Consider the following 24,012-nt stretch of genomic DNA (forward strand, 5'->3'; position numbering starts at 1 on the left):
ATGTATATTGCCTTCAGTGACAAGTTCATTTTTGAATTAAGCAGTTCTTTTAAATATAATATTTACAGTCAGTCTGTTTGAATAAAACAATCAATGGATTTTGTACTTCAGTTTAAAAGAATATTCAAGAGGCAACCTTATGAAACTATCATTAAACAGATTCAATAAACTGAAAAAACGTCTTGTTATATTGAGTCTTCAAGTTGCTTGGCAACATAATAGTTATACACAATTAATGACATCTAATATCGCTATGCGACATTGAATAAAAGCTTGAGTTACTGCACTCTGACATTTCCATATGGTGTGTAGCTTTGCAAGGATCTATTGTTAAGTGCACTTTAGGACTACATCTCAAATTATATCACCAAATTTGCTTTTTTGGTCTCGTGTTTACAGATTTATTTCATATTTGTGTATTAAAAAGGACTATATAATAACAGGAAAAAAAATTGAACTGTTTTTCTTCTTACAAATTTTATAACTAAGATATGATTTTATGTTTCTTAAAATAACTCATCACAAATTTTTTTCACTTATTTTGTCCCACTTACAATAACATAATAGTTAAATAACGATAAAAAAATGCCTCTAAGACGCCTACAGAATCATGTCATTACCATTTCTCTAAGTCTAACAGTGTCTAGAGGCATTTTATTACTTAAACACTTTAAACATTAATATTAAAGTCATTTTTTTAATCCTATTAGTAGTGTTTAATATAACTTGTTAACATGCGAGAGTTATGTGATGCTGTGGGTTTTGCTGTGGGCATTTAGATTGCCTCTATTAGCAAAGCCTTTTCCACAAGACTGGCAAATAAATGGCTTCTCACCAGTGTGGACACTCATGTGTCTCTTCACAGTTGACTTCTGAGAGAAACATTTTCCACACACACTACATGCAAATGGTTTCTCCCCAGTGTGAGTGCGCATGTGGATCTTGATACGCTCTTTGTCAGCAAAACACTTGCCACAAAGATCACAAGGAAATGGACGCTCACCAGTATGAGATCTCATATGTCTGGTGAGGGATGTCTTCTGTGAAAAAGAGTGGCCACATAGCTCACATGTGAATGGTTTATCACCTGAGTGAGACCGCATGTGGCTCTGATATACATTTTTTGTGGCAAGATTTTTACCACACAGGTTACACCGAAAAGGTTTTAAGGGGCTTGTTGAAAGGACAGGTGACTCTAAATGAGAGGTGCTAGTGACAGGAGACCGAAGGATGTGTACATCACATGGTTTACCAGACTGACACAACAAACAGTATTTTTCACTAAGCTTGCTGTCTTCATGTACAGAAATCTCACAACCCATTGGGGAAACACATGGTCTCATTTTATCAATGGAGGCAGAAGGTGGTTTGGAAACAGGCAAAGTTGTTGAAACTGTCTGAGTAGGACTGCTAACTACTTCACATTTTACACAATTTAATGAAACACAAGAATGTGAGTTACTGTCTGCAAGTGTTCCATGTCTACTAGTACTGACGACAGACATAGATGATGGTGAAAAAATATCAGCTGATTTTCTTATATTCGCTGAGATTTCCTTTTTCAGCGATAATCTTTCCAAGGTAGAGCCTGTGTTCTCAGGAGTTTCAAATTTGTCTTGCTTTTTTAAAGTAGTATAGCCAGAAAGAGTGTAAAATGGTGGCAAAACCTGCAATTCTGAACCACTTTCAGTTGTATTTTTACGTTTAAAGAAGGTCATCATGCTGGGAAGTGGAGCCACTGCAGGAGGCTGCAAAGAGTTTTCATCAGAAAATGTTCCATGGGAAGATACTTCCATATCCAAAGGCTCTTCTTTAATGGATGATAAAACTGAACATCTTGTTGTCGTAATAGGAACACTTCCTGAGCTTTTTAAGCCAATGTCTGTGCTCTCTTTAGATACTACTTCACAAAGCTTGGAAAATGGTGAATTACTAGAAATAGATCTGGAACAATGGAGGTTAGGCATCTCTGATGGCATGTCTACTGTTTTCATAAAAGAATGATTAGGCACTGTTTCAGTTGCTGCTACTGATACCGATGCAGCTAATGTGTCAGCACTAGCACAAGGACGAACAGATTCAACAGAATGCAGTGAATTTAAGGCAGCTCTAGTGGACAGATTTGATGAAATCACACACTTTCTTTGGCTATGTGAATCACAGTGGTGAAGTTCAGTGCTCTGGAAAGCATGAGGTGGTGTAGATGATGTGTATGTTGTTGTTCCAAAGTTCAAAGGTGTTAACAAAGGGTTTGTGGAGGGTAAAACCAGGATACTTTCATCATTTGCTGTAGAGTGTTTACTGTCAGTGTGGTAAAACATACCTGATTCACTTTTTATGTTACGAGTATTAGTCATTGCAGTGCTTAGTCCTTGATGTTTGAAAAAGCTATGAGGCATTTCTGTAAAGGCATGGGCAGCTTGAACTGCCTGTTGCTTTTCTAGTCCAAAATCTGAGGTAGAAGCTGGTAGTACACCAAAGAAACTATTATCCATTGGGCTGGATTTTACTACAGCCTTCTGGTGCTCTGTCAAACTATGTGAAACAAAAGACTGTGTCTCTTGATGATTACAGTATAAAAATGGTGATTCGCAAACCAAGGAAACATCTGCATTTTCCTGGAAGGGTACTTCTTGTACTAAGTCAAACTGAAATGGTTTGTACATTTCTCTAGAGTAATAGGCCATATGAGGCTGTAATATAGTTGAAACAGGAGGTAATTTTTGCATTTTTCTGTCTTCTGAAGGACCTGAAAGAGTATCTATTAAATCATGGTAGAAAGGTTTGGATTCAAACATAAAATGAGAAGAATTTTTTGAGAATGGATATGTTTTTTCAACTTTTAGATTTTTACAATTATCTGAAAAATCTCTTTGGTACTTATATGATATACACGTCTGTATCTTCTCATTTCTTTCATCTTCTCTTTTGCTTTCAAAGTCTATATACTTAGACGTGCTTTCCAAACTGGGAGCCTTGATGATACTGGCCAGATCCCTCATTTGGTCAGCCATTGAGACAGAAGAAAGATCTGGAAATGTAATAACTGATGAGCTTGAGCAATGTGGCGAAGGGGTTTTCTTATCCACCTCCATTCCATTGACTGAAAAATGTAAAGAATGTTGAGACTGAGCCAGATCAGGTCTTAACAGTGGCTCACTGGCTATTCTTTTTTCTTTGCATTTAAACATCAAGGTGTTACAATATGAAACCTTTGATAAACTAACTTTACTTTTTTGCTCTTGTGGTAACGGTCCTTCTCAGTACCAAATATGGTAGTGATAAATATTGAATCTTTTGACGTGGTACTCTGCATGTAATCAGCAACTACTTCAGATCCTGATAGATAAACAGAAAGTAGACTAGATGTCACAAGAGGTTGAATGAATTGGCCATAACTGACAGCTTCATTAGAATTTTCTGCAGTCTGCTGAATATCATCTGTCATATTTCACATCCTTTTATCTTCAGTTTTTTTGTTTAACCTTCCAAACCAAAATGAAGTACTTAATCATAACCTAAAAAAACAAAACATGAGAAGAACATTCTGTTACCATCAAGATTATGCCCACAGAACAGTTTCTAACTGATCAGTATTTAACAAAGTACTGTGTGTGTGTGAGAGAGTACATTAAGTCTATAATTTTTATATAATTTTGCTGAGAAATAAATGTAAACTTAAAAATATGAATGCAAATAAATTTAAATTTTATGTAAATTATGATGATAATGTTTTAGCATAATCAAAATCATAAAAACATTTGTGCATAAGAAAGGTTAGGTGTATTATTCTTTTTATATCCCCATCAGTCCCAAATTTGCTCTGATGAAGTAAACAAGACATATCTCTTGGTAATATTGTGTATATGTAAGTATAGCTAATAACCTGTACTATCTATCTCTCACCCACAGCTGGAAATAATTTGATGTACTGAGTGCATTTCCATTCAAAAGTAACATAAGATCTGTAATCTGTACTTAAACCACTTGTTACACAATAAAAACCTTTATGAACACAATATGGACTATTGTATTCCATGTGACAGAAGGGTTTATATTATCTTTGTTTATATAACAGGTTGTTAGAAAGTGGTTTTAATACTTTTCAGAACATCATTTAAAAAAACAAATCAGTATTTTTATTTTTATCTGAAATACTGTGTTTTATTTTTTTTCATGAATGTTTTTTTTTCTTACTAAATTAGTTGGAATACAAGTTTTTCCACAAAGTATACTTCCGGAGCACCTGAGACAGTATTTTTATTTTTATCTTAAATACTTTGTTTTTTAGTTGGGATACAAGTTTTTAAACAAAGCATACTTCTGGAGCGTCTGAGAAGTTACCTGTAGAATTATTTTGGATTTTATGTTTTTAGCTTGCAAATACAGCTGAAAGTGTATAAATATACATACACATTTTAATTGATTTGTATGGTAGGCCTGCAAAGGATAAAACCTGGCTCACCATAATGTAGGCCAGTACTAAACTGATTAAGGTTAAGAATAATCTCAAGTAATTGCATACCCAACTATCATGAACTATCACACTTAGAACTAAAGTTAAATCTCTGGAAAGGCTAGAGTATAATAATCAAATATGCATCAGTACATTATCAGCAACATGAAATAGGAAGTTAACAAAACTATACATTTTTATTTCTAAAACTTGTGTTTTAAGTTACATCTATAGGTTTTTGTGTTTATAAAAATATATCCTGCTTTCTTTACTACAGTATTCCGCTAGCCAGTACTTTTTTTTACAATGGTTTTACAGTAGAAGGGCATTATGAATGTGACAAGAAGGCTACATAATAGAAGAGTCCAGCCCAATGGGTGATGGACCAGACAAATCCCACACATGAAAATGGAGGGACCACATCCCTTGACAAAAAAGGGACGTGTAAGGTTGAAGAAAGATTGAGGGAATATTGGGTATAAGAAGGAGAGATGCCAAGCAAACAAGCAGAGGAAACAAGGTCGAGTGACCAAAGAGGCATCACAGTAGGATATCAGAAAGAGTGTCACATATCAAGGTAAGGGTCCAAGGGAGGAGTCAGAGAGGAGGATAGGTATATAGAAAAAGGTGAGACCAGTCCTGTCTGACAACTTTGACAGCCAGAGCTGAAGGATAAAGAACAGAGAATCAGAAGAGAGGAAGTCTGAAGTCAAGATGGGTGGCAAAGGCATCTATGAGGGGCATGCCCAACTGAGAGCAAACCAACAAAGACCTGCGGGTGAAGAGACCATTTCATGGGTAGAACGCAGTCTGGCCAAGAAAGGCTATCCACCACTAAGTTCATAGCTCCTGGCACATGACAGGCAACAACACAAACCCAATGCGAATGAACCTAGAAGAGTAGGTCTGATGCCCGAAAGCAAAGGATCCAGGAATTAGTGCCCCCTTGGTGATTGATGTAGGAAACATAGAAATGTTGGAGTGGATTGCAACCAAATGATCCACCAAAATGGGCATGAAATGGGTTCATGCTCAACAAACAGTGAGAAGTTTGAGTAAATCCAAATGACAAAAGTCATGTCATCACCAAGAAATGCACCTCAACTTGAGACGGAAGCATTGATGAAGAGATACATCTGGTTTGGGGTTGGTAGGAGAACCCCTAAAGTAGTATTGATACAGCCCAGCATCATGACAATTCCTTCAGGAGATGAGAGGAGAGGTTCAAAATTGAGGACAAAGGAATCTAAGAAAGGATGTATTAGATTTACAGAGACCACTAGAAGAGGTTGATAACAAGAAGCAGAGACTCCACAGCTAGCAAGTGAAGAAGAGAAGGCTGAGCTCGATGGAGAAAACACCCAGATGTATCACATGAAAGGACTTGTACATCTTAACACGTCACCCCCAAACAAGAATCCTCCTGCAAAAGAAAAGAGGTGTGAGAAAAGGATAACTCCCACAAATGGGCCAATATAAGCCAAAAAAGGAATGACAACTTCAAGCTGTCATTATAACTTCTCATTATAAAAATTAATACAGAAGGATGCTGGAATTGGAAGATGTGGAGCTGATTGATGGAATATAGAAAACGTCTGGAGAATGGGAAAATACGGATGTATAAGGAAGGAGTCTGACACATCAACCTGGTGAAAAAGACCATAGCCAGGGTTGGAGGGAGGAGAAAAGGAAATAGAAAGAGGAGTGAAGTGGGGTGAGAGACTATGGGAGAGAATATGAAAACACCTGTCAGCAAAAACTGAGACCAATGACTTGCAAAGAGGAAGAGATGGATACCCACAGGGTCTAATGTGAAAAGATAGTCACTAACAAGAAAAGCAATGAACCAGAGGTTGGGTAGCAGGAGGAAAAGAAAAAGAGGAAGGGCCAGAACATGGAATGGGAAAGGTGGTGGTAGACCAATCTAGAGGAGGAAGGAGGCAAAGGGCAAGATCAAGAAAGAAGAAGAATCAGGAAGATAACAAAGACTGAAGACATGCTACTTTAGATCAGGTCTCCAGTGAGTAATGAACACCAATGAAGAATTCTGAACAGAGAAATAGAACCAGATGAAGACCACATACACAAGGAGGAAGGTATACAGTAAATTAGAATGCACTTGACCTAACAGCAGAGGAACTAAGTGAGGAGGGACAGAAAAGAAGAAGTGGAAAAGGCTAAGCGGGCAAAGAGAAGTGCCTCAGACAAAAGGTGAAGGGAACAGAGGGAATATAGGAGGGTAATGAGAAAAAGACAAAGATGCAAAAATGGGGGATCCAGAGAGTGAAACAGAAGGCAAGGTGTCTGATCTCTAAGCAGGCCAAATAGATATCAAAGACAGGGAACCTAAAAAGGAAAGGAAGAATGTCACAAGTCAGGACAAAAGTCATGAGGATGAGGCAAGTAGATGTGACTGTTAGAGAAAAGAAATAGCATAAACCCTAATAACAAACAAAGTGGAAAGACCAAAAAATAGTAAAAGACATACGCAAAATATAAGGAAAGGAACATACCTGCAAATGATATCCAGAAGAAGAATGGAATGTAAAAGTCATTCCTTAAGTGATAAGACACTGCCCAAAGCAAATCAGGTTATATTTGTAGTCCAATAAGCCATTCACTAATGAGAAGAAGGGACATTGGCTGTAGTGCTGGGAGTAAAAGGCCTAGTAAGCATGTGGTAATCCACAACACACTGAGCAAAGGCTGCAATGTCCTATTGCTGTAGAAAGCAATTTTGGAGAGGTAAGGCCATTGACACAGCTAAACACTGTGTGCAAAGCATGCTATTTCTAAGGGGGTCTGAGGACATAACCCCCTAGATAGGTTTTTAAAATTTAATGCTGTGAGACTGAATCTTGGGCCATTTTACCTAGAAATACTGCATACACAGAACATAATGTATTGAATTAAAAGAAGCAAGTTTTAATACATAAGTTGTAGCTGACTGGCCTTTCCACTTCCTGTGGTCCTGTGTCCCCAACAGTTAATGAGCCTAAACAAGCCATATGAGAAATAGGACCTGTGTATGTGTGTGAACACTGTGATTCACACAGGACTAAGTAGAAGTCACCATCAACACTTTTGAAACAAAAGCCAATGTAAAATGAAAACCACAGTCTTGTTAATGAATGCAAGTCTCATCAGATTCAACTTAAGAGGAGAAATTTGAACATGAATGTTCAATGTAATGCCAAGGAAAAGAATGAAGTTACCACGAGTACAAGTGCATAGGGGAAGTTGCTGCACATGGAGGTTGTCACCTTCCTATTGGTGGAAGGCTAGTGTTGTATGATGATGTCATTATGCACCAGCTCATTCCTTGTTAAGCACATGCCATTAGGTGGGAGTTAGCTCAAGGATAGTGGCATGCAAATCACAAAGGAAACAGCATTTCTGTGTGAGAGGCAATTCATTGTTTCAGAATGAGTTTTTGCTGAATGTTGACTATTGTTTGAAATTCTGTGTATAGAATAAATGGACATACACATCTACTGATAAAACTATCATGAAACGAAAATGAGCCCAGTTTATAAAAGCTGACTTGTAATCAGAAAATGTGAACATGTTAAATAAAAATCATCTAGGCAAAATTATTAAAAATAGCTTACTTTTGATGTCACATATACTTCAAAATAGTTTTCTGCAAATTTTGGGAGATCATAAAAACTAAGAAAGAAAAAATTCTCAAAATCACTTAACAGACAAAAATACAAGTTTATTTAAAATTTCATTATCACATAATAGTAATTTTTTTATGCAAGTATTCTAGCATAGCAGCATCATAAAGGACTCACCAAGATTAAAATCATTTTTCTATTTAACATTGTCAGGTATCACAAGTCTATGGTTTCATCACTGAACACCTTCAACAACCTAAAAAAAAATAATTAAGTTTGAAGTCTTCAAACTGCTAGTTACAAAAAATATAAATACAAATAACAAGACAAGATCATTCAGCCAGTTGTGGTAGCTTTCACACCCATCAAAACAATAATTCAAATAAACTGTTGCCCTTTATATGTATATAACTTGTAAATTAAAAGGTATACATCATATTATCAGACAACCAGAAACTGATAAATATCTGCCATTTAGGAGGCAGCATTAAATAAAATCCAGGATAGTACAGTAGTTTATCCTAGTTAGTGACAAGGGTTATCTCTCTCTCTTGCTCCAATTTTCAATTCGTAAAGTTATGCATTTTTAGACATAAATACAATACACACACTGATTTATTTAATGAAAAAAATCTCTAGATTCCACATCACTTTTTAGGTGCCACGGTGATAGGCCATTTGGGATTCAAAAAGCTCAGTTTATAACTAGCAGAAAAAACAACAACAATACAAGTCTAGACCTGTGTGTTCAAAGCTTAGAATTCTTATCCCTTCAATTCAAAATCACATTTATAACACCATTTCAATACCATATACTAAACAGATTATCCAGGTCTTTAACAATTTTACGTACTTAAACTAGAGGGGCACTCAGCAGAGTACATACCTCCATCATGCAGTGATGTTCATATTTGGTCCACAAAAAATATGAAAATGTGTGTATATGTCTGTTGTTACCAATGGACACAGATCATTTTTAGCAGGACAATGAGGAATAATATTCTACATGTGTTCACCAACATTAATCAAAATCTGATCATTTTTGACTGAGTTATAGAGAAAAAATTATGGGAAAAATTGGTCCCCATGTTAACAGACAGGGATTTTATTTTCATGACCTTGACCCTTCAAAAACTAATCACTTCTAAATTGGGTCATAGTCCAAATTTATACCAACTTTTATCCAAATCCATTCATCCATTTTTGAGACATCTTGGTAACAAACACACACATGGTGTGAAAACAACCTCCAACACCTTCAGTGGTGGCGGTAATAAAATCACCCTAATCTTTATATGCTGAAGAGAAAACAGAAAATATTCTAAGTCTGTTCATGCCTCAAATTTCCTAAAACAGACACAAGTATCATTCTACAAGCCCATCTCCTCACAGTTTCCAAAAGTAGAACAAGTACCCTGTTTTAGGGGTCTGCCCAGTTTTTATATATATATATTTTTTCCTTTTTGTTAATTACTACATATACATATAAATATATTTTTTTTTTTTACAATATAAGCACAAATGTACAGGTTCAGCCAAACCCCTTATTTTTGTGATGTAAAAAAAGTTATAATTTTCCTATACTGAAAAAATATTTCTGGTAGGTATTTCCCTCTACTCACAAGATTAGCTATTCTCTTCCAGTGCTGCCCTCTATAATGAATTTTTTCTTTATGCATGCCATAAGCCTTCTGCTCACCCCTATTGTAATCGAATGATTCCAACGTGTGTCTCATGTAAATCATCAATCTATCACTTTGAGGTTTAGCAGAAGACATAAGTACCAGCGTAAAGTAGGGAGGAAGTGTGAATGAAGGGAAGTACCTATCGGAAATACATTTTCAGTATAGGAAAATTATAACTTCCGATAAAGTACTTCCCTCTTCTAATAAGATTAGCTAGAATCCCATACTGGTTAGGTGGTGGGACCGGTGTGAGGGAATGACAGAAGTACCCCCTCCCCCCCAAAAAGCAACCGAAGGATACCCCTGAAAATGAGATAGTCAGATCTAACGAGGGGAACTGCACCACTTCTAAACCAGGTATACTTTTTGGCCATGTTTAGTAGATAAGGGCAAACAAATCAGACCTTTGACGTCCACAAGCTAAGAGGAGAAGGAAATATGTTTTAAGGGAAAGGTGAAACATGGAACCCGAGGAAAGCTTTTCAAATGGAGGTAAAGTGAGAAAACAGAGGACCATATTAATATCCCAGCCCGGGAGAGTAGGCCATCTGGGGGGAACGATGAATCTGGAACGAATGGATTAACCAGGTAAGGACAGGGGAAGCAAGAATTTGATATCAGGAAAAATGAAAGGTATGGGATAAGGCAGCCAGATAACCCCCTGTCGAAAAGCCATGTCACAAACTGCCACTCGAAAAACAGGAGGTTGGTCAGCAGGGAATCCCTGAGTTGCAGACCAACTGTGGAACACTTTCCATTTGCACTGATACACCTCCAATGAAGAAGGACGTATGGAATGAGCTAAAAGGAAAGCTACTCAACAGTAGAAACCTGACCTCCTTGCCAAGGATTGAATAAAAGCCAGATGTGAAGACGAAGGATGTGAATGGCTGGATGTAGAACTGGTGACCTAGGTTGACGAAGAAGGGAAGGAGACAAAGGAAGAGGTACTGGAGAGAAATGTTTCAGTTGTTGTAATATTGAAAATCATGGTTGTGCTGGCCAATAAGGAGCGATCAGAAGGATTCAACACTGATGAAGTAATCAGATAGGAGGATAAACATAAAGGAATTTGTGGGACCAATCCTGGCTGAAGACATCGACAACCAGGGCTCAAGGATGAGGTACCGGGGACCAAAAGAGGGGTAACTTGTGATTGAGGTATGTTGCAAATGCATCTATGTGGAGAAAACCCCACCAACTGCAAAGCCACTGGAAAATGAGGAGATCTAAAGAACACTCCATCAGATATATTTGGTTGGGGTGGGAAAGACGATCCGCTACGAGATTGAAAGCACCCTGGATGTGATACACAAAGAGATGAATGTGGTGCATGTGGGCCCAATATAGTAGACCCAATGTTCGAAAAGAGAGAGATCTTGACTGTGGAATTATCAGAATGAATCATTACCAGAATGTCTGGCAAGAGGAAGAAAGTGGTTCAAATTCTGACAGACAGCGAGAAGCTTAAGGACGTTGATATGCAAAGACCTTTTGTCTACAGACCAATGACCTGAAGTTTCCTGGTGATAAACCCATGCACCCCAGCTGTGAAGGGATGTGTCTGTGAAAAGATGGAAATCCGGGAACTAGGAGGAAGCGTTATGCCCGTCCACATCTGGGCCTTGTCCAACCACCAATGCAGATTGTCCATCAGGGTAGGAGGAAGGGTAACGGGAGCTGACAAAGGATCCCGAGCTGAGTTCCATTGATTGTGAACAGCCCACTAAAGGGATCGCATATGTGCATGAGTGAGGGGGACCAATGATGTCATTGAAGACCACATCCCCAAAAGCTCATGGCGAACTACCAGTTCCATGGAACGAAGTCGTAGAGCACTGGTCTGCAACCTATGACCCGCCAAAAGTTGGCTTCACCGTTGCAACCCGTGAGGGCACAATCACTGCTCAGTTCAAATTTCTCAGCTATGTGAAAAGAACAAAGATATTAAAAGTAAAGCTACAAAGAATTTTATGATCAATTTTAGGGAAAAATATTCAAGCTGGTCGAACTATTAATTTTGTTTGTTGTATGTAAATAAACATACACATCTAAATACATGTACCAGTATTAAGAATTATATGACTATCACTGACCCAATGCAATGCTAAATTTAAAAAAAAAATTGACCCGCAATAAAAAAAAGTTGCCGACCACTCTTGTAGAGGAGAAGAATGGGCTCTACTGAGATCAATGTCGAAAAAGACATCCAAGTGGACAAGATATTGGGTAGGTTGACTCCAGTTTGGTATGAGCCATAAGAAGCCAGTAGTTCATATAATGGTGGAATCACAACCCTAGAGCATGAAGATGGTGAGTAAAAACCTCTGACCACCCAACAGAAAACATGAGGTGGAAGCAAGCCTGAAGGGTAGGGCTCGAAATTCATAGACCACTTTGTGATAGACGAACCGAGGATACGGACGAGATCATGGTGATATAGGGAGGTGGAGATAAACATTGGCGATATACATCTTGGTCATCCATAAGCCCATAGGGTGAGAAATGACTCCATGGTAAACCGGGCAGGTGAACAAAGCGATTGAGGCAGGACAAATTGATGACATGCCTCTAGTCCCCAATTTTCTTGGAAACAACAAAGAGTCTGGAATGAAAACCTGGTGAAGGATGTAGAACAGGTTCAATGGCCTACTGAGACAGTAGTTCCTGAACTGCCTCTGGCAGATGCTGGCTGGTCATGGGATGCCGAAGCGGAGGGAAAGAAACAAGTATAGGAAGACACGGGAGGTAAGGAAAAAAATGGGATCATGAATTCTTTGGATAAAACTTGAAGAACCCAATGATCCTTGATGAAAGGATGCCATTGATGAAGAAAATCATCAAGCTGAGCTCCCACCGGGTAGTCACCGATACTGTTGGTGGCATGATGTGCATCACTGAAGAAAAAGACAAGATGAGGCACCCAGAGAAGAAGGGACACGTAAGGGTTGGGAAAAGGAGGGATGGGAAACAGTAACAGGTGTCAAATTGGGCTCCAACTGAAAAAAAATGGGCAAAAAGGTTGGAAAGAGTAGATTGTTGTTGTACTGATACAACTTGTGATTCCAAAGACTCGGGGATCGTGTCAAAGACGTACTGTCCCAGAAATGAGGCCATACGTAAATCCCAAAAATAAAGTAATGGTAAACAGATGCAAAATAAGGTTGCATCTTGACCTAGAAGGTCCAAACAACAGAGAAACCACATATGTAAAGTCAGAGCTAAAGACATCAAATGAGCCAACGTGGAGGAAAGAAGGGAGAGGATGTCCTAAGAAAAACACTCAGGATTTCGGTGGAGAGCTTCAAGGAGGAGATGGATGATAGAGAGATACCGTAAAAGAGTTGTGAGGGTAAGACGAATATGGAAAAATTGGGCATGGGTCAGACTTACAGGAGATTTGGGGGCTGCACCTCAAACAGGCAAAATTGAACCTAACAATTGCTAGTCCAGAAAAGGACAGTTTGCATGATGATATGCAAGTGCAAACTGATGTGAAGCCCGTGGGCATATAACCGATTATCCCGGATCGGGGGAAAAACCAAGTAGGGATGGGAAGATTGGTCATGTAGTAAGGAAAGACATGGTTCATAGGAAATAGGGGAAAGGGATAAAACGTCACATACCTGAGAAATGAAATCTGAAAAGACGGTATTAAGCCTAACTGACTCTTCAAGCGGAGCATGGGAAGGCATGGCAAAATCAGGAGTTGGACGTAGGCGATCCAAGTCCTCATCCACCTGAACAGGCTCAGCTTGTTCGGAAGGAAGTGGGGTGAGATCCAGATACAGAAGTTGACCCATGTAACATTCAATCTCCAGGTGAATAAATAATGATAAATCCCCACCAGGTCACCCGCATCTGAGGCCTGAGACATAGTGCTAGTCGCAGGTGTCACCCCCAAAGTGGTAATATGAACTTAAGAATTCTTAATGAAGAAGAGTCAACCAATAATTGAAAGTATAAATAACAATGCGACTGTAATAAACTGGGATTAAAATGAAGCTAAGAAACAATCTTAATAGATATAGAAGTGAAAATAAATGAAGACCACTTCGTGAGTATACTAAAGACAACTGCGAAACTTTAAACAAACAAACAGGAACACGTCCAAGCATAAGCACTGCCAAATGAGAAGTGATAGTTTGGTAGAGGCATATGGAGGGAGTCACATGCATCAAGTTTGTCACGCTCCTATTGGTGGAGAAGTGACCCATGATGATTTACATGAGAGACATGTTGGATTCAATCGATTCCTATAGGGTGGAGCAGAAGGCTTGTAACATGCATAAAGAAAAAAATTGCATATAGAGGGCACCACTGGACGAGTATAGCTAATCTTGCGAGGGGAGGTAAGTACCGTATTTAAATTATACTTGTATAGTTATAGTGCATCTGCTTATGGTATTTAACCTCTTCTACGTAGTCAACATTCTTCTGAAGAAGCATTTTTTAGCTTGAAATAGTTGCATGCCCCCGGACCCCTATAGCATTAACATGCTGATTGTGCTTTGCACAATATGTGTTTTGTTCTCACAAGTTAGAACCCTCCCTTTCAAACATTCTACATATGGGCCTGATAAGTACATGCATATATGTATAAAATAAAAACTCATAACATTATCTGGGATAGATACCAAGATAAATCAAAAACTATATAAACAAACATTAACAATACTAATTTCTTTAACTAAGTCAAAGACTGAAAGTACAAAGTAGCCAACTATCAAGAAATACTTACAGTAATTTTATAATTCTCAAATGTTAACGTAATTGTAATTTCCAAGAAATATAGTGGTCATATATTTCAGAAATAACTAAAAAGAACAGGCAGAATTTACCATACACAATAAAAATGCTAGCTTTATGTATTCATGTTATAAATATTAAACATAAATTAATAAACAAAACATATTACTTTTACAGGCCATTGAGTACAAGGTAATTAATTAGTTGAATTCAACAATAGATTGTACAGGTGCTGCTACTACAGAAGTATGAGAGGTTTTAATATTTTTTCCAGTCAGAATACTTCATTTCTGATGAAAATGTATAGTACATGTTCTAGTTAAGACAGTTTTATTTTTCTAACAGGGTGACTGGCTTAAGGAATGACTTGCCATCAGCAATAGTTCTGGCCAGTGTTTTAAACAAGTTTAAAAAAGTATTTCTATGATTTCCTGAAAAAGAAATGGTGAGCATGCACAGACAGCCCTGAAGGACCAAATAGTCCCTTGATGTTGTATGTTTTTAGGAATTTAAATACTCTCCAAACGATAGTTATATTCTAAAACTTCATTACTGGTTTTATCAACATAATAAATTTGAGTTTTCTGTAATCCTCTGCTGAACTTAATTTTGAAAAAAGAACATTTATTCAAAAAGTCATAAAAACAAGAAGTAAGATATTTTGGCTTAATTTGAACTATTTCACTTAGAATATCTCTCATACACTTTTACACAGGTCTCACAAAAAAGATGGTTAGACTTAATCATAATTTACTAATTGAACAATCTTCAATTTATGCACTTATTTCAATGATAAAAAAAACTTATGTATATCCTGTAGCAAAAACAAGCAGGATTTCTACGGAGATAAAAACAATTTCCTTACTTTCCAAAAGTAAAGTAAGAAATTAAGGCAATAAAATAACAGAACCCGTACCCTTAAAAAGAATAAACATTACATCAAAACGTTATAGAAACAGTCATTAAATAATTTTTAAAATTATTTTTCAAATATGTTCCTATTAAATAATGTAATCAGTAGTATATACCAAACAGTTTTTCAAATATCTAGGAAAAAAAAAACTAAAATGTAACTAAACCAACTTTCCAAACCTATTCAAACTTATCTGTTGTTCAGTTTTCAAATCCCATGGAGAAGTGCAATTATAAAGACCACTTTATAGCAGATAGCTCTGAAAGCCCCCACTGTTTATGGTGGTTTACAGACTTGAAAAATGGCTAAAAACCTGCTGACACTTTTGGCAAAAGGCCAAGGCAGTAGTGTTTGTTATTATGAATGAAGCTTACATATCACAGAGTTGCAGGAAAAAAAAAAAAAGCTACATTCCGTGCTAGAAGTAACATAAAGAAACTAACTTTCCATGTTGTTTAATATTACTCTGAACAATTAGCATAAATTCTATATTTATCATACTATTTTTATCAGTTTGGGAGATTATTTCGTATAATAAAGATAAAGCAATGATTTTTTTTATTTTTATAACCTAATAAAACGTTTGTTAAAAGAAATCACAAGTGTTTTCATGCCTATCCAGTATTAATCATGTGATAAATGTCTTTGTGATTACTATTCTTACAATAACATATAAGAATACAAGTACATGATCATGAATAAATATTTTGGAAGAACGTGATTGGCCATGAAGAGTTTTGTTTTCAAACTAGAAATGGTAGTAGCTTTAGCTAATACCTGTTAAAGTCATTATACACTGGGAAGACTCCCAGTAATAGCTAATGACATTCCAATAATAATAACAAAATAGAATGAAGGAAAAATCCAAACAATTTCAGCATTACAAGTTTGACTAATATATTGAATAAAGTGTTGAAATCTACTGGCAAAGATAATAGCTACTTGAAAATTGGCGTTTAAAAACAATAAATATGATTTTGACAAAGCCGTTGATAAGGTCCTAAACAAGAGACTAATTATGACATTAGATTTTAAAGAATTAATTAAAAGGTTAAGAAGTGCATAGAAAATTGACAGTGTGGTATAAAGTGCAACGTGATAACTTTTTTTATGTCTCGAATCATGTTACTATGATCATTTAAGGTCATAGGCTATTCTGCTCCTTGATGTTACCCTTCAACACATGAAACCAACAAACTATTTAATCATGTTACTATGATTATTTAAGGTCATAGGCTATTCTGCTCCTTGATGTTATCCTTCAACACATGAAACCAACAAACTATTTAATCATGTTACTATGATCATTTAAGGTCATAGGCTATTCTGCTCCTTGATGTTACCCTTCAACACATGAAACCAACAAACTATTTAATCATGTTACTATGATTATTTAAGGTCATAGGCTATTCTGCTCCTTGATGTTATCCTTCAACACATGAAACCAACAAACTATTTAATCATGTTACTATGATCATTTATAGTCATAGGCTATTCTGCTCCTTGATGTTACCCCTCAACACATGAAACCAACAAACTATTTAATTTCAAAGTAGCCCTTAACATTATTATAATTATACAATACATTAGCATATAATGTACCGAAAAAAAACACCCTCATACATATTGTTCAAAGTCATTACAAGCAGATATAAATCAACCTTAGTACTTCTATGCTCATAATAGAAAAAAAACAAAACAAATTTCTTCTTTGTACTGCAGTTCACTTCCTAAAACCTGATATATTTATAATAGCTTGCCAACACAATTTCTAGAATGTTCACATTTTACCTGTCATAAGGTGGTTATCACTACACACAACATTACAAGTAATGCCCAACCAATTAATAAACTCCCTTCTCCCAAATTTAGTTTTTGTAAATACTCCCAAGAACTCTGTGTTTTTTTCCTCACTAAATGTATTCTAAGAAGGCTTTAGTATAGCAACCCAAATGTCATCCCACTCTATAAACAGTCCATTAAACCAAAACTCTACCATGCCTACTCTGCATAAAGTGCCCTTGAAACAACTAAACACTTAGCTCAAGACTTCGGTTTTAATAATGTTCCCCTTACAAAGATGCAAGATTTTCTCATATTTCCATACTTTAACTGCATAGCTTTAAACTACTTAATATTAAAACTTTCTGGCCTAATTACTAAGATTGTAAAGATTTATTCCAATAAGAGAATCACTCTCAATCAGTTTTTTCCAAAAGTTTGCAGATGACATTAAGATTTCTGGGGTGGTTAACTGTATCAAAGATGCTGCAGACTTACAGGGAGATTTAGATCATTTTGATGCTTTGGGCTAATACATGGCAGATGATGTTTAACTATCCAAAATGTAAGATAACGTATGTAGGTTTTCACAATTCAAATTATTGTCAAAATTTCAATGGGAATACATTAAATACTGTGGTTGAAGAAAAAGATCTTGGTGTAGTGATTGAAAAATCACTTAAGTCACCTAAACAGTGTATTGTAGCTAGCTAATAGGATTTTGGGTAGCATCTATAGAAATACTGATTACAAGACAAGGGATATTATCCTTTCGCTGTACAGATCACTTGTAAGGCCTCATTTAGAGTCCTGTGTACAGTTCTGGGCTCCGTTCCTCAAGAAGGACATTGAATTGTGGTAGAAGGTTCAGCGAAAAGCCAATGATATCTGGGATGGTGGGATTGTCCTATGAGGAGAGACTAAAATCTCTAAACTTTGTTTTCTCTGGAGAGGAGAAGGGTTAGAAGGAATTTGATTGAGGTGTTTAAGATTATTAATGGTATTGATAATATAGATCCGAACTTTGTGTTTAGCAGTGAAAACAATAGGACAAGAGGTCATAAGTTCAAATTTTGGCAGCGTAGGAGTCATCTGCAGTTTATACAGAATTACTTTTCAAACAGAGTGGTTGGCTTTTGGAATGAGCTACGTTCAAGGGTGGTGGAGGCACAAAATTTAACTGAGTTTAAGTAAAGATTGGATGAATATATGACTAGTAAAGGGTAATTATAGTTGGAAGCTGGATGGGACATCCTTGATAGGCTATAAAGCTTTTTTTTTGTCCCTTTAAAATTTTACGCATTTTATGAATTTATAAGGAAATATTACTCTACAAGAAGCTAGTCAAACTGTTGAGATAAATAATGAACAACAAAGGAACTCTACTCGTCACATTCTTTCAACTAAATAAATCCTATTCATCACCATTCTTTGTTTTTAGGATGTACAATTCTCTATTCATATTTTTTTACTTTTCTTCAATTCTGTAAACATCTTGATTACTAATTTTTTTGCTTGTTTGGGTAGGTGAGAAGTAACCTTAGTAGATTGAATGACCTATCACCATGCCATTTCTTATGTTTTATTAATATTTTACATGGAACTTTAATAAAGGCTTTCAGCATCAATTTGGATTATACTTCATTCAGAAAAAGAGAGCTCTGTTGACAAGATAAACTAGCAAGGAAGAAAAATCTTTATAAAACCATGCCTAGATCCTTTAATTTCATGCCAGCATTCTACATGCTTCTCTAATATCCTAACATTTTGGTACACATAACAACAAGATTTAAGTTAAAGGGCTTACAGTTTCCTTGATCTTACCTTAATTTTTTTCTAAAGAGTAAATACTTTGGTATTTTTCGATCAACAGAAATTTTTCATTGTCAAGACTTTTTAAATGATAACTGTCTCTTTGCTACTTTTTTTTAAACAGTTTCTTCTACTTCAGACTAAGGTAAGAATAGATCCTCCTTATTTTTAAAGAAACTGGTCAGTTTAAGAATCTCTTCTCCTTCATCAGTAAAAACAGCTAAAAAGTGGCTTTGGATTTACTTTTATTTATTTACATGATCTTCAAAATAGACTCTAAAATCCACTAAATTTGTTGAAGTATTTCATCTTAATGACTAGAAAATGTAATACTATTCAAACAAAAGCAGGTTTACCATATTTTTTAACTGCGAATCTACTAACATAATATAACCTATGGACCATTTGATCCTTCTAGGCTGTCCTTGCTCACTCACAATTGGGAAGTGTAAAAATTTAAACCCACCCTTTACTTTTCAGGAATAATCAGTTCCACCTTTAAACTCCTGTAAATGCAGGATTCCATTAATGCCAATGGAAACTCTCCATAAGTCAATCACCCCGTTAGTAAAATAGAATAGTCTTAATTGGAGCCTAGCCTGTCTTTTCCCCAAATCTAAAACTTGTGTCTTCTTGAATTATTATCTTCTAAATATAACACAAAGAAATCCTATCAATCCCAAACTAAAGACAATCTTTTAAACTTAGATGAGACCACCTGTTACTTTTTTCAAGAGAAAATAAGTTGAGAAATCTTAACCTATTCTTATAAGATAACCCTTCTATTCCTGCAATCTTTTCATTAATCCTCTTCCTCTGAAACATTTCTAGTAAATCAGTATTATTTCTTAGACAAGGAGGCCAAAACTGAACACACTATTCCAAGTGAGGCTTAACTAAAGAATTGTATAGGTATAATTCTCTCTTTTCACTTGTAATCAATAAGTATATAAATAAACTCTAAAATTCTATTACCTTTACTACAAGCAACAATAATTTAATGGACTGAATCATTTACCCACCACTATGCCAAGTTCTTTTCTTCGGTCATGCTAGTTAGTTGGTTATTAAATGTGTAATCCAAATTTTGATAACCCACTTACTATAATTAAATGCCATTTTCCAAATATTTGCTATCTTACCAATTGATCCAATTTATTCTGTAGTGCCTTAACATCTACAGTACTGCTAAAAATAACTACGATTTAATGTTATCAGCAAATTCTACTAACTTACTTATTATTCACCTGTCACTATCATTAATGTAAATCACAATGACCATCACTCATCAAAAAAATAAAAATGATTAAACAATCAATTACTATTAATCTAAAATACTACTCATTAAAACTAAAAACAGAAGTAGGACCAAAACTGAAGTTCAAGGTTCAAGAAGCCTAAATATTCTTATCTAGCTAAGTTTAGAATAAGGAAAATTGCACAAAATAACTATATTGATGATTGGAAAATAATAATTCAAATTGATAATAAATTATTAAACTTAATCTGTGACAAAAAAAAAGTAGAATGTAAAGTTAAAACAAATGTAAATCTTGTTCTGTGTAACCAAAACATAATATTAAGTTTGAACTAATAGTAATAATGAAACACAATACTTATTCTATTTTTGTATACTAACATTAGTAATCAAATTAATATATTAGTATTATACAATAGTACAAGTTAGTGCATACTAGTACTAGAAGTAGTACTACCACAGTACTAGCAATAATATAGTACCAGAAACACAGTACTAACAATAGAACTAAAGGTAAAGGAAACTTGTGTAAAAATAAGGCAACACTTCAACGTTAGTACTAGTAGGCCTAATTAAATAGTTTAACGGAATGAAAGCCCATTAATGACTATTGACTTTGATCCATTAAATTTAAAGTGGAGTAATGTTACACTGAAGATGTTGTTATTAGAGTTTACGTTTACGTCGAGAACTTAAAAACCTGAAGTAGTATTTACATACTAGTACTACTAGAACTAGAACTTTGAAGTAGAACTAGTAGTAGACTAGAACTCAAGAAGGAAGTAAAGTTTAGAACAGAAAACATTCAATGTACCTGATTTCTTTGAAAGTTTGATCCGACAAAATGGAGTCATGTTTAACTTAAAAGTAAAGAACACTGCCAAACTTTCTACTTCATGTGTTGAAAAGTGAAAACCAGATGTACAAAAATAATCTTATACTTTTATTTAACTTAAAGTTAACTCACTGATACATTGATCCTCATATGTTCTAAGTTGTAGCACTATCGGTATAGACCTACAGATTACAGTGATGGGCTGAGAATGCAGTGCGACATCTAACGTCAGTAAAATACAGATTAACTAATTATGAGATAGAACTAAGTTTTTACAAATTATTAGTTAAAAAGCATAAGCCTGACGACTTACAGTTAAAATATATTAATAGCTGCGTCTTAGATTAATTAGCAATTTGCGTATTTGTTTCCTTCATTTAATAAGAGAATTAAAAAAAATAGTTTCTTCAACTGATAAAGAAAATATACTTATAATAAGACGGAAGATTAAAAAATCAGTAATTTAAAGACTAATGAAGATAAAAATGTGTAGCGATTTACTTCGATGATAGACAATGAAGCATGAAATTTGGATATCAAACTGATGACTTCGGTTTATTTAGTTATTAATTCTTCTATATCTACCAATTCACTTGTATGACTCTTGGAATTTCATAGTGTTTCACAAACATATTTCCAAGAGCATTAATTTCATTACCTTGATCTGAAACGTATTTCAATTTGACGATTTATTTAGTACTCCACCTTTTATATTTTGATGTTTTATTTTCTTGATATGGTCAAAATTTGCTTAAAGATACCTTTTCGGTATATTTGTGAATAATTCAACGACTTATAATCATTGATATAATTTCATTTCGCAGAATTTTACCTTAAGAGTATTATCAAGAACTTCTTATTTGTAAACGTCTCCTGTTTCTTTCCTTATTGCTAAGTGTCGGAGACTATGGCTTGTGAGATAATAATATTCTGTAGGTTCCTGTTCCTTGCACTGTTGGTGCATTGACAATCCGGTCCACTCCTTGATGTCGTCCGTCTATCTACTGGACTGTCGTTCAAGTTAGCGGCATTCTTGCAGCACGATCGTTGAAAGCTTGTTGGCCTTTTGTAAAGTACATACCAGAATAACATATTCATATCCTGGAGGCAGGGGTCGCTAATTCGAACAAGTTTATATCGTCTTTAACCATTCATATTCACATTTTAAATTATTTTATGTTTCATAACTCTTGGATCGCACAATGCTGTTAGGTAAATTGCATTACTTCTCAAAATTTTCAGATCAAAAGACATGATAAAACTGATTGTTTTTAACATCATTATTACACAAGTTCCCATAAGATCAAGTAAATACACAAATTTGTTTAAATATGTGTAATACACAAAGTGTGATGTCCATCCGGTAAATATAAAATGTATTGTACTGCAAAGAGCTGCACACAAAAATTTAAATATTAAAAATAAGTTATATATATGTATTTCAATTCTCTTTGTTGTTGACAATAAACCAATTTACATTTGGTGAAGGTTTTATGTATCAATAAATAAAATTATAAAAATGTGGAATATTTGATGAAAATATATTTCAGGTTAACTCTATTTATTCTTGTCAGTATACTTTATCATAACAATTCATGTGTTTAAAGTAATAGCAAAAAGAAATTAACCTTTGACTGTTTGTCTCAGAAACTTTGTACAAAGCTTCCCAAGGGCTTTCTATGCATATTGCCCTCCAGTGGCATAGAGGTGTGTCTGCGGACTTATAACTCTAGAATCCGGGTGGGCAGAGCACGGATGGCCCATTGTGTTGCTTTGTGCTTAATTACTAATGCCATGTTTAAATATTTTTTAATGAAAACAATTTCTGTAGACATCTATAATAACTTGGATATCTTGTTTTTGTTCTTTAAAAGGAAATAAAGTAGAATACATGCATGTTCATTGATTCTGATATAATTGTTTACCAAATAAATGTTAACAATTTCACTTTAGTAACTTCTTTTTTTATCTACTCTTTGAAGTTAATACAAGTTAAAACTAATTAATTCAACAAATATATAGTACACAATTGTTCATTGTTAATTTATGAATTATAAAACACTACTAGTTTTTGACATCAAGTAAATGTTTGGTTCGGAAATTCATGCTATCCGTGCTAGCCTTCCCTAATATTTAACTGATAGAGTCGAGGGAAGGCAGTTACTCAGCTGCATCAACCACTAGCTCTTGGGATTCTCTAACTGAATAGTGGGATTTCACAGTCACTCTTATAAGGCATCCATATTCTCAAACTGTGTAGCAACAAAACACAACCCGTGAATCTTTAGATTCATAGTATGTCATGCCAAACACCGTGACATGTCCTTAAATAAATTAAATATCGTTTTTAATATAATGTAATTTTTTTTATGTTCAGTATAATTATGTGTAAAACCTATGATAAAATCTTTCATTAAAAATGACTTTTTTTATTTGTGTGTTCACAAAATAGCTTCAAAACCTAAGAATTCATTAATGTACACAAGAGAGAGAGAGATTAGGAAAATTTATATACTTTTATAGCTACAAAATTAAATAAACAAAAAAAGGTTATCAAAAAATGTAAATCAATATTCCATGTAGCAGAAAATCATTTGTTTATCTTTAAGTTCTGAAAACTTAATCTATTTTTATGATAAGGTTTTCATCTTTGAAAGCTGTTCAACTAATACAAATACTCCTTAATAAAACCTGCCTGTTTATCTGTCCAGTATAAGTGCATCTTTCTTTCAATATAACTAAGTAGAAAAAGGTATCTTATTTTAAAATGAAACAGACTTTATGCTCAGTTAATCATGTGAATAGAATTTTAACAAAGGTATATTGAAAACTGAATGGTAGGTAGCTACGTAATACATCTTTGAAAAAATTAGTGAAATGCTCATGTAGCTTTATACTGAAA

The 24,012-nt window shown here is 35.0% G+C and overlaps 1 protein-coding gene across 2 annotated transcripts; it reads right to left on the minus strand.

Annotated features, from left to right (window-relative positions):
* Positions 1 to 544: 544 nt before the first annotated feature.
* LOC111087065 (zinc finger protein 37-like) lies at positions 545 to 21,313 on the minus strand. 2 transcript variants are annotated; one of them, XM_022392343.1, is made up of 4 exons: positions 21,090 to 21,313; positions 8,254 to 8,332; positions 8,068 to 8,125; positions 545 to 3,518 (listed from the first exon to the last, which is right to left on the minus strand). In XM_022392343.1, exon 4 carries the CDS (start codon positions 3,189 to 3,191, stop codon positions 744 to 746), a length of 2,448 nt encoding a protein of 815 aa, XP_022248051.1. In that variant the 5' UTR covers positions 3,192 to 3,518; positions 8,068 to 8,125; positions 8,254 to 8,332; positions 21,090 to 21,313; the 3' UTR covers positions 545 to 743. The 2 variants fall into 2 exon arrangements, with proteins under 2 accessions (XP_022248051.1, XP_022248050.1); XM_022392342.1 differs by lacking the exon at positions 8,068 to 8,125 and having other exon boundaries at positions 21,090 to 21,295.
* Positions 21,314 to 24,012: the final 2,699 nt, after the last annotated feature.

Source organism: Limulus polyphemus, unplaced genomic scaffold, assembly GCF_000517525.1.
Source record: "Limulus polyphemus unplaced genomic scaffold, Limulus_polyphemus-2.1.2 Scaffold1701, whole genome shotgun sequence".
NCBI classification, from domain to species: Eukaryota; Metazoa; Arthropoda; class Merostomata; order Xiphosura; family Limulidae; genus Limulus; species Limulus polyphemus.